Below are 12,281 nucleotides of genomic sequence, written 5' to 3' on the forward strand. Positions count from 1 at the left end.
TTATTTCTTCAGGTAAGGTTTTTTTTTTTCTTACCCCTTTTTCTCTCTTCTGGGACCCCTATACAGCAAATGTTTGTGTGCTTGATGTTGTCCAAGAGATCACTTAATCTATCCCCATTTAAAAAAATTCTTTTCTCTTTCCAATGTTCATTTTGGGTGCTTTCCATTACCCTGTCTTCCAGATCTCTGATAAATTCTTCTGCGTCTGCTAATCTATTGATTCCCACTAGTATGTTTTTTACTTCAGGGATTGTAGTCTTCAACCCTGACTGTTCTTTTTTATATTCTGTATCTCTTCACTGATGGTCTCACTGGGTTCTTCCACTCTTCTTTCCAGCCTGGTTATCTTTATGATCATTACTTTACATTCTTTTTCAGGCATATTATTTATTCCTGTTTCGTTTAGTTCTGAGTTTTGTTTTGTTTTTTTCTTATTCTTTCTTTGGAGCATATGTCTCGGTCTCCCCATTTTGCTTGACTTTCTGTGTTTGTTTCTATGGATGAGACTGAATAGCTATTTCTCCTAAATTTGAAGGAATGGGCTTGTGTTGGTCATTCCCTATATAGACTGTATGCTTGATGATTTTTGCTGGTTGGCTGGAGCTATGGCTGGTATGGACTGGAGGGGGTAGGGGTCCTGGTACTTTCTACATAGTGAGTGCCCTGTCGGGATAGCTAAAACTGAGGTGGATGCAGGCCAGGGTGCCCCAGGGTTCTATGTGCTGAGGGCACCCTAGCAGGACAGCTGAAGCTGAAATGGGTGCAAGCCAGGGTGTCCCAGTGTGCTTTGTGTAGGGGGTGCCCTGGCTGAGTGGCTGGAACTGATGCAGTTGCAGGCCAGGAGGTCCCTGAGCTCTTACACAGAAGGTACCCTAGCAGGATAGCTGAAACTAAAGTGGGTGCGAGCCAGGGAGATACAGGGCTCCACACACAGAAGGCATCTTGGAAGGACAGCTGAAGCAGAAATGGATATAAACTGGGAGTGTTCTTGGATTCTCCACACAGAGGGTGCCCTGAATGGCAGCTGTAGTTGAGATGGAGAACAGGCTGGGAGGTTCTGTGGCATCCCACGCAGGGGGCATCTTGGCAGGACAACTGTAGCTAAAATGTGGTCCCTGGGCTCTTCACAAAAAACATGCCCTCGCAGGATGGCTGAAACTGAACTGGGTGCAAGTTGGGTTGTCCCGTGGTGTTCCATGGAGGAGGTGCCCTGGCTGGGTGGCTGGAGCTGACACTGGCAAGGATGGCAGTGTTCTGGGGTGCTCCACCCAGGGGGTCCTGGGCTGAAATCAATGCAGGCATGGGCCTAGGGCACCTGGGGTGCTCCACACAGGAGGGACCCTGGCAGATTGTTTGGATCTGAAGCAGACGTCAGCCAAGATGGTCTGAAGCACTCTGCACTGGGGGTGTCCTAGCAAGTCACCTGAAGCCAAAGCAGTGTGGGCCTAGAGTGTTTTGGGGTATTTTGCACCTGTGTCACCTTGGTGTAAAGGCTGGGGCTATAGTTAGAACCAACCAGGTGTGTCCTGGTGTGCACCACTTTGTGATTGCCTTGGTGGGACAGTTGGGGCTGGTGTGGGCTAAGGGCCCAGGGATCACTGAGGTACCAGGCTCGTTAGGGTGCCCAGACTGTGCAGTGGTCTGTGCTTTCAAGGTGGAGGGGGAGTGCAGACCGTGTCCATCAGCCCCGCCCACTCTGAGAGCATCCTAGCAGCTCCTCCCACTGTTTGATGGACTTCTAGCACCAACTCTTTTATATACTAGCTGCTCTTTCAGATCATGGCTTTCTGGGGAAAGAAAATAATAATAATAATAATAATAATAATAATAATAGACGAAGAAGAAAAGAAAAAATGAGAAAAGCAAAAAAGACAAAAATGAAAACAAAAACAGAAACAAACAAGACACACACAAAAAAATCCCACAGCTTATTTTCTATGCCCTAGTGCCACTGTCCCCAAAGGGGACTTGTGGACCCTGGTCCCACTGAGGTCACAGCTTCACTGTGATGACTGGGAACTGTGGTTTCCAGATCCTGCTGGGGTCTAGGCTTTTTTGGGGGGTGGGGTAGGAACATAAACCGTGTTGTTCTCCAGTCTCTCCTACCCAGAGAGTAAGCCCCCAGCGCCAATGCAGTTTGGCAGGGTTCCCAGTGTTGTCTCTTTTGTATGCTGGTTACTCTTCTATACTGAGGCTTTCTTTCTCTGCCCAAGGACAGAGAGATCTGATCCCCATCCCTCAGTACTCTCCCCCGCCACTGCTGTTGGCATTGTCAGGGCTGGGGGGGTGGGGTTCCTTCCATTACTGTGTTTCAATTGTTGTTGCAAAGGCGGAAGATGTTCAGTCAGCCTTCAGCTCTTCTGCAGGATGAACTGTTCTATAAACAGGTATAAACGGGTGTGTTCCACAGAGGTAAGTTCAGGGTCTGCCTATGTTGCCATCTTGGACTGGAACCTTCCATACTTCCTTGCTCTTACATTTAGGAAAGTTACAAATGTTTTCAAAAAGAAGCCATTATACTTCTTACCTATTTTTCTTCTATGTCTCTGTCAAGTAATTCATCCATTAGTTGGCCAAAGTTAGGCCACTGGACCACCTACCCCATTGTTCACCACATCTGTGCTTTTGTTTTAGATCCGTGTTACTGACTATCTTTGTGGTTCTGTAGCATCTCTTTCAGACGCTGGCTACTCTTCATCTCTACTGGATGAGGTTTTGAGGGGGAGGGCTGTAAGACAGGTATTAACCAACAATCCCACCAATCCTCTGAAGCAAAGCCTAATGTGATTAGCAATCCAATTTTAAAGGCCCTGGCCACCACTCCTCATTCTCTCTCATGTTCTTGAACTTCTCCAAATACTTCTCTTACAAAAGGTCTAGACTAATTCAAGGTGGAACGTAGGTAGGAAGGAAAAGAAAGCAGCAAGAAAATCAGTTGTGGTGGGATGGAAAAAAAGTGCTCACTGTGCTGGGGCCCAAAACTTGGCATTTGAACTACCGTTCTGCCATATACTGACTGCCGGGCTCCAGTCCCCTTCTATGAAAAACAACGATAGCCGATTCCCTGAGCTAGGAAGAATAAAGAAAGTACAACATAGATGAAGTAGCCCAAGCTGTACACGCAACAGGCAAGAATTTCTTCCTAAATTTTTAGGCAAGAATTTCTGTCTAAAAGTAGCTTGAATAAGTAACATGCAACCTGGACTGTGAGTTTTCAAGGAAACCAAACTCAGAAGCTGAAAATCTTCAGGTTTTCCTGTCATTGAATGTTTAATAAACGGGAAAGGATATAATTAGCACTTCAAGGGCTAACCTACTAATACTCACAGATTACTAGAGAACACAGTACGAGTGCTATGTGAGTCCCAAAGCACCAACTGTAGGGGCAATTATAACTCTGGTGTTGCCAGCAACACCTCACAGGGCTCCTGCTGACGGACTGCAGTAAGGACACAAGGAATCCCAGAACTGGGAAGGGTTTTTCAATAGATCTTCACTGGGGCCAGAACTATTCCTAAAATCTAGAATGATCAGGAATGAAGATCTGGCAATATTCCTTAATAACGAGTTTAACATCAAGAAGCTTTATGCATATGTGTGTGTGTGTGTGTGTGTGTGTGTGTATAATTCATTATAAAAATGGATTAATTTCTTCTCTGTCTTTAATAAAAATGGAGAACATAGCTCATATAAATTCTTACTCTTCTCACTAGACCAAGAATTAGTGTTTGTTTATAAGAGCTTTCTGCTAGATTCAACTACAAAATTCTGTTATTTTCCTTACTCTTTTACCCATTATTCTCGGTATCAATTAGCCTATCTTGCACCTCCTCGAACCAAGCAGCCTTAGCAGGACAACATTTTACTGTATCCAAGAAGTGTTTTTTGTTTTTTTCTTTCCTTGCAACAAGTCATGTCATGGCTTTAAAACAAATCTCTCTACTGCACCCTTACCTAATATGTCCAGTTGCCGTAATCTGCTACAATTACACGCCAGCTCTTCGATGTCTGTGTCGCACACAGACCTGTTAGCGGTGAGGAAGAGTTTTTGCAAGTTGGGGAGCTGGCGTGCCAGTCTGGCAAAGCACCCGGTGCTGCTCTGCAGCGTGGGGCACCAGCCCAGGTCGAGCTCCTCCAGAAGCGGGCAGCCAGACGCCAGCTCCGCGATCCCGTTCTCGGTGATGTTCTTGCATCTCCACAGGTCCAGTGTTCGGAGTTTTTTACACTTGGCTCCTATCATGCTGGCTATCACGTCATAGTCTTCAATCTGGAAAGCAAATTATTCCAGTCTCTTACGTGTTGTGCTCAGAAATACAAACTGTGTAGAGCGAGTTAAAACATTCTTTTAAGTTAAAACAGTATTAATCATCTCCTATTGTCTGCTTCCATGTAAACAGACCCACATTCTTGATAATACAGATCTACCCAGTCGTCTCACGGATCTGCCACTGTCTCATGAAACAGCAAGAACCATGACCTACTTAAAAATCCATTTAACAGAACTCCAGACAGGGGACTGATTTCATGAATGAAATCCCAAAGCAGTATGAAACCCTCATAAAGAATGTGAGGATTTTGTGTTGTTCTGAATGCCTTCCATTCTGACCTCGCTGCCACTTCTCATCGATGGGGCCAAGTTTCTTCTCTTTTATACATAATTCATCAGCTTTGGTGGGTAGAGAAGATCGCCCCGACAAAGCTGTGCACTTCGCCAGGCTCTGAAATAGTATGTGAATATGCTGAGAGTACTAATAATGATACTGGTGTGGAGTCAAATGAGGTATTTGGGGACTGGATATACAGCACAAAAATAACTTAGATCATCATATGCTAGTGTCACTTACTGCAGGTGTCCACTAGTTTACTTCCTGATCACAGGCTACTCCCTGACCAGATGAGGATTAAACATTTCAGTTCATGGGCTTTATACGCTTTAATAATGTTTGTTTCAACAGGTTTCTTTTAAGACTTCCATTTGTTTTAGAATCAGGTACCAAAATGATCACCAGAAGTCAAAAGGAAACAAAAGAGCTACCACTTCCAATTATTATTTACTTTTGCTCATTTGTTTATTCCTTTTTTCAACTACCATGTGCCAGCATCATTCCAGAGGCCAGGAACAACAGGGAACCAGAATACAAAGACTTTGTTCACATTTTTTGGGAAAAGACCGTACAGACAAATGAGCAAAATAAATTCAGAGAGTGATAAGTGGTGTGAAAATAATAAAATAGGGTGATCAGCCTGTCAGGTGCTCGGTGTAAGGTGTGGTGGAAGGAAGGAAGAAGGGAGTGAGTGAGTGAGGGAGGGAGGGAGGGAGGGAATGGTGATTGCTGGGATTTCCAGGAATGAACCCAGTGCATTCAAGGAACAGATATAGGACCGGGTGTGGCCCAAGGTGAGTGACCGAGACCTAAGGGGAGTAAGGAGAGAGGCCGCGAGGGCAGAGAGCTATGCAGGGGCCAGGCCATTAAGCCAAGGAATCAATGGAGGGTTTGAAACAAATATGATCTACATTAAAAGAAAAATTCCTCTGGTTTCTGTCTGGAGGATGGTCTATGGTGGGTAAGAACAGAGAGGAAGCCCAGTTACATGAGCTCATAGAAACAAAGGCTTGGATTAAGCTTACAGCAATGGAACTGGAGAAATGGACAGATTTGGGGATATGTTTTGAGTCTGAACTAAGGCCTGATGGCTTAGGTGTAGACATGATGATTTTGAAGGTTCTGGTCTTCAGAACTGTGTGTGGGAGAATTACACAGGAGACCATGAGAAACAGATTTGGGCGGGGGGCAATATAACTACTTAAGTAAGTGTACCCACACTATACAAACCTGTAGCTTCGAAAATTAGTGCAGTCAATTAACTTTTTACAAAGAAGTAACTTTAAAACTTTCCAAAACCCATGATTCTGATTATTATTTTGATGGTCAAAACTAAAATCGGTCATCTTGTCCTCTGGTCAATTGACAGAAAGAAACTGAAATAAACATGGTATTAAAGTGTGAACAAAGATCCATCCGTGTTACTGTTCTGGTGACCCCTGGACCTGCTGTGAAACGCGAACAGTATTTCTATGACAGGTGCGAATGTTTCAGCCACAACGTCAGTAACGGGATCAGCAGTATTAGTAGTATTTCTGAACTTCAATGTCAAGTCCTTAAAACTTAATTTCCCAGAATACAAATATCAACAGCAACCATATTTTACTGATAACTACATACTTTAATTTAAAAATAGACTACTGGGGTGCCTGGGTGGCACAGTCAGTTAAGCATCTGACTCTTGGTTTCATCTCAGGGTCGTGGGATTGAGCCCCATGCTGGACTCCACACAGAGCATGGGGTCTGCTAAAGTTGTTTCTCCCTCTCTTTCTGCTTTTCCCAGCCTTGCTCATGCTCTCTCTCTCTCAAATTAATAAATCTTTTAAAAAATTGAATAAATATAAATATCCCATTTATCATAATGCCTAAGAAAAGTCATGCTTTAAGGAGCATTTTCTACAGTATATCACATATTAGTAGAAGTAATATGGAACTGTGGGTTCGGTGGTCAGTTGGAACTGACCATTAAAGTTGGAAACTGACCACTAAAGTTGGAAAACATGGGCTTACAGAAAGGCACACACTTTCTTTGTTGCAGGACATACCACTGAAAGCTCCAGAAGAAAACAGAGTAGCATCATTTCCTAATTTTGGCCAGGAATCTCTATGTCACTCTTCCCCAATACACTGTCCCCCAATTCCTTAACTGAATATCTTTCAGGACTAATATTCCCTGGGTCAACTTGAAAATGCTGACTTAAAACACACCTCATTCTACCAACAAATGTATATAATCCCTAATTTAATGTGTCTGTGGTCAGAGGCCTGCTTTTCTAGAGGACATTGCTCCAGTTTAAGGGTAGGTAAGTAACAGGCAGAAAAAAGTACCTCTAGCCAAGATTAAACAGGGCACTCACCAGTCTAAAGATGACAGGCTAGCAACAAGCAAAGAGCCAAGTGGCAGTAAGTGGCTGGTCTGTTGTCACAGACAGAGCCATCACATGTCACTGGGCCTATCTAGAAGTGTCTTCAGAGGGACTCAAGAGAAGCCCATGAAATGGTTTACTAAGGTAAATATTTGATCAAAAGTAAGGAAAGCCTAATACTGTGTTAGTGGGTTCCCAAGATTGTTTCCAGAGACCGGGGTCAGTCAGAGCCCATAGGTGGGGTTTAATCAGGCCTAACCACCAGGATGGCTCTCACATGGGGATATGGACATAGACAAGTGGCCATAACAGGCCTCTCTACCCTATATTGCCAAATCTTGGGGCAGCTCTGAAGCCATCAATGAGCTCTAAAAGGTATTCACATGGGATTTCTTTCAGATTTAATCCAAGCCTAGGACCTCAGGAGAACTTCTCTGATCTTGTAACCATCCTGCTAATAACTCAGGTCTTCCTAGTAAGTGGACACAAAACTGGAATGGTTTGGAATCTCCTGAATCTGTTTTGCAAGGGGGAGGTATGAAAGTAAAGAGGGATGGACTGCTCCACAGTCCGTTGTCTTGGGAGATGTACTTGCTCTGAGTGTGCACACAAACACCACGACGTCTACTGTCCCTTGAGTCTCAGTAGTATTCACAAGCCACATTACTCAGATGGAAAAAATTTAACTCATTCCATGAAATCTTTCAGTGGCACATAAAATCATAATTTTAAATCTGGAAGGACTTTAAAGACTGTCTAGTCTAATAGTCCTTATGCTTTTGGATTTAATGGACCCGTAACATTTCAAAAAAATCTGAGTTCTAACATAGGGTGCCCATCTTTTTTCTCTTAACCAATAAGGACAATAAAACAAACACACACCAAAAACAACAGCCAAAACAAACAAAACAAAACAAAAAAACCCCTACCTAAATCATTAGCATTTCCAGGAAATAATTTCAGAACTTAAAAACTAAAATTAGCTTTGTGACAAACTTACTGCGCTACTGGCGTGTGGGTATGACTGATCTCTTATTTTGTAAAGAGATCCAGAGAGGTAAATAGCTCGTCTGAAATAACATCTGGCTTGAGGCAGAACCAAACTCTTCTCAACCACGCACACTTCTTCCCTTGCTCTCATAGATAAATAGTGTCAATGTTTCGAAGACATACTCTCCAATTTAAGAAAAATGTTTGAAAGCGGGGGACACCGTAGTTCACCGTAAGTCTGAAAAGCTGCAGATGCGTGGGGAGTGGGCAGGTCAGGATGCCATTAGCCCATGGGAAGAGAAAGAGAACAAGCGAGGGAGGAGAAAGAATTTTCAAATACTCACCATTACACAGCTGCCCAAACTCAGGTGCTGAAGCTCTGAACAGAAGTTCAAAATGCTGAGCAGCGCTGTTTGCTGCCATCGGGGACCGCATTGGCGGCAAATATGGAAAGTGAGAGAAAGTGAAACAAAGAGAAGAGGTCAATTAGACGTTAGAGGCTGTCACTGCTTTTCTTGAAATAGAGCTCACAACCCAGGTTACAGACACCACAAATACCATTTAATGAGTCCCCAGGTGCTCCCACCATTGATTGGCTTGAAGTCAAGGTAATCATTACCAGTTTCCATGTGAGTCCCCATTTCATATATGGTTTTGCATGTCCTACTGATACCTATATTCCCTGTGACCTCTCGGCCCATTTCCCAAAGGTAAGCAATTGGAAAGTCTGGTTAAGACTGAACAATAAGACAAGATAACAGCCCCTCCCTCAAAAAAAAAAAAAAAAAAAAAAAAGAGGTGGGAAAAAAAAAAGCCAAAACCCAGAGAGGGCTGGTGACACTCTTAAGAACAGCGGCAGCTCTGACATTCACTGACCAGCGGCCGCCTGATGGAGCTGCCAATAGAGTCACCCCAAATCAGGATCGAGCCGGTGACTTTAATGTCAAAGGATTCTCTCTGCTGACAACGATACCAACAACCATTGAGCACCTGTCACTAGCAACATGCTGACTGGAACATATATAATGTGCACTTTCTAGTCATGTTCCTGCCATTTAAGCCCATTTATTCAGCGCAATGAAAACGCTCTCACCACTAAAGAAACCCAAATGTATGCCGGACTGCTACACAAGCACGGGACCTAAGATCTCTCTAGTCCTAACTCCCTTTGATGAAATGCCTGCCATGAAACATTAAAGAAACAAATAATGCAAAGCATTCAAATTTCACTGGAAATTTAGTTTTTTTTTAATTCCATAAATTAAGGGGAAAAAAAAAAAACCTACTCAAACTTATGTGGCAAAATTTCTTTCCAGACATTTTTAACTCAATTCTATCTAGTTAAATGACAAGTGTTCAGAAAAGTGTCAGTCGGGGAAAGGATAAAGAATGTGTCAATGCCAACACAAAACACAAGTTCAAACCCAGATAAGATTCTCATTGAGAAAATAATAACTATTTCAGATAAAATAAACTTAGATAAGGCAAAAATAAAATAATAGGCCCAGAACAAAACTAGACTTAAGACTAATTGTGTCACTGTCGGGTATTTCTTTAAATTTAAGCCAAAAAAAAAAAAAAAGTTTATATTGATTTTACGATTTTATGTTTAAGTTTCAAGACCACTTATATTTATAAGACAATCCCATGTAGCTTTCAGAAGGTTGGCATTAGAAGAGCTCTATGAAGATTAGTTAATTTTCAGATTCTTTATAGTACTTAGCTATTTTAACTTACTAATGATGGGGAAACGTCATTAGGTTTGTTTTGTTAAAATACCAGATCCTGAGGCACCTAGGTGGTTCGGTCGTTAAGCATCTGCCTTTGGCTCAGGTCATGATCCCAGGGTCCTAGGATGGAGCCCCACATCAGGCTCCCTGCTCATGGGGAAGCCTGCTTCTCCCTCTCCCACTCCCTCTGCTTATTCCCTCTCTCACTGTCTCTGTCAAAAAAATAAATAACATCTTCCAAAAAAAAAAAAAAAAACCAGATCCTTATGATAAGGTTGTTTGAAAGATTTTCCCACGAGCAAGATCCAGAACATAATAGAGAATTTTTAGAGAGAAATCCACATATTTTCACGGATTAGGAATCATTAAAAAAAATATACTCACTTCGTTCAAGGAACTTGCTGGTAATTTGTTTTAAACTATTACAGAGGTAAATATCAGGTATACAGACAAGTCCAGAATCCAAGATAATGAACACCCATGTAGCTGCAACTCAGATTTACCAAATCTTAACATTTTGCTCTCTTTGCTTACTCTTCTGTATTTGTGAATCCCTCCAACCATTCACTACTTCCTTAGAAGTAACCTTTACCACGACTTGGTGTTTAAAAACATGCTTAAAAATTATGATATTATACATTATAGATCCATAAACAGAATATTGTTTACATGGTTTTCATATAAAGGATGTTATATAAATACGCATATACTTTTGCATCTTCCTCAAAAGTGCTTGTGAGGAATTTGTTCATGTTGATACAGCTTTAGTTCACTGACTTTTTAACTGTTGTATCCTATTTCATTATGTAAATATATTACAACATATACTCTCGTTTAATGAATATTTAGTTTATAAGTTTTAGCATAACAAAGATGTTAAAATAACCATTCTTATATGTGCTTCCTTGTACATTTTCTAGAAGAGTTTTTCTCTAGAGCACATACCAGAGGAAGAATTTCTAGATTTTTAGTATGCTTTCACTATATTAGATTTTGCAAAATAGCCTTCCCAAGTGCCTACATCAATTAATGCTACCATCAGCAATAAAAGAGTACTGGGTCCCCACATCTTTGCCAACACAGTCTTTTCATCCTTTTTAACGTCCACTATCTGATGAGCATGGAACGGTATAATATGCATTCATATGATTACTAGTGAGGTTGAAGATCTTTTCCTATGTTAATGGGCCACTCATATTTCCTGACCCATAAATTGCTTAATCATATCCTTTGCTGATTTTTTTCCATTAGGTTCTTTCTTCCTTCTTGACTTGTAAGAATTTTTTTCTATGCTGGATACCAATCTTTGTTAGCTATATCCATTACAAGTATTTTCTCTAAATGTGAGACTTGTCTTCTGCTTTGTTTATAGAAGCTTCTGAGACATGAATTTTTTTTAAAAGACTTTATTTATTTGACAGAGAGAGAGAGAGAGCACAGCAGGGGGTAGCATGCAGAGGGAGAGGGAGAAGCAGGCTCCCCACAGAGCAAGGGGAGGCTGATGTGGGACTCAATCCCAGGACCCCAGGATCATGACCTGAACCAACTGAGCCACCCGGGCACCCATGAGATATGAAATTTTAAATTTTAATAGAGTCACATCAATCTTTCTCCTTTATGTTTGTATTTTGTTCTCTTTTATAAAGAGTCCCTCTTTGAGGGGCACCTAGGTGGCTCAGTCAGTTAAGAGTCACTCTTTATCCAAGGAAGATATTCTTCTTCTTTTTAAATGACAGCATTGAAGTTTTTCTTTACACTTAGGTTTTTAACCAAACTGTAATGGATTTTTATATATGGCAGGATATCAAACTTCATTTTTTTTTCCTTAAGAATAACCACTTTTCCTGGTTCAACTTATTGAAGATTCTACCTTATTTATAAACCTATTTGTAGTGTCTTCTGTTATATTTCAAGTTTCTATATATATATATGAGTCAATTTCTGGACCATTTTGTTCCTCTTGTCTATTTGCCTCTCCCTGCACCAACACTTCAGTCTTAATTATTATACTTTGTAATAAGTCTGTAAAGGTGGTAAGGCAAACACCTCCTCATTTTTCAAAACTCTTAACTGTTCCCAGTCCTTTGCTCTTCCCTATGAATTTCTTAATCACCTTAAAGATTTTAGTTTACCTTTTTAAAAGTACTACAGAAAGATCAGTTTTTATTTCTTTCTTCCCCCATGGTCATTATAGTTGATCCTTGAAGAAATCAGCATTAGGGGTGCTGACTTCTGCACCGTCAAAAATCCGTAAGTATAATTTTTGACTCCCTCAAGTCTTAACTACTACTAGCCTACAGTTAACTGGAAGCCATACCAAAAACATAGTCAGCTAAACACACATTTTATATGCTGTATTATATACTGTATTTTTATAATAAAGCAAGCTAGACATAGGAAAACGTTATTAAGAAAATCACAAGGAAGAGAAAATGCATGTAGAGTACTATATTTACTGAAAAATAGAGTACTGTATTTATTGAAAAAGTATAGAACTATATTTATTTAAAAATATCTGCTCACAAGTCGGCCCAAGTTCTTCAAGGGTCAACTGTATTTAACTTATTGGCAGTTTATCAATTTCTGTGTCA

General features: G+C 41.2%; 1 protein-coding gene across 1 annotated transcript in view; it reads right to left on the reverse strand.

The window, feature by feature from the left end:
* The window catches only part of FBXL4 (F-box and leucine rich repeat protein 4), a 77,852-nt gene that overhangs the window by 6,969 nt on the left and 58,602 nt on the right, over positions 1-12,281 (reverse strand). The window contains exons 7-8 of the mRNA XM_047733672.1: positions 8,305-8,376; positions 3,955-4,267 (exon numbers count right to left, since the gene is read on the reverse strand). Of these exons, the coding sequence (XP_047589628.1) occupies positions 3,955-4,267; positions 8,305-8,376 (385 nt within the window). The remainder of the gene's footprint in view (positions 1-3,954; positions 4,268-8,304; positions 8,377-12,281) is intronic.

This window comes from Lutra lutra, chromosome 6 (genome assembly GCF_902655055.1).
Source record: "Lutra lutra chromosome 6, mLutLut1.2, whole genome shotgun sequence".
NCBI classification, from domain to species: Eukaryota; Metazoa; Chordata; class Mammalia; order Carnivora; family Mustelidae; genus Lutra; species Lutra lutra.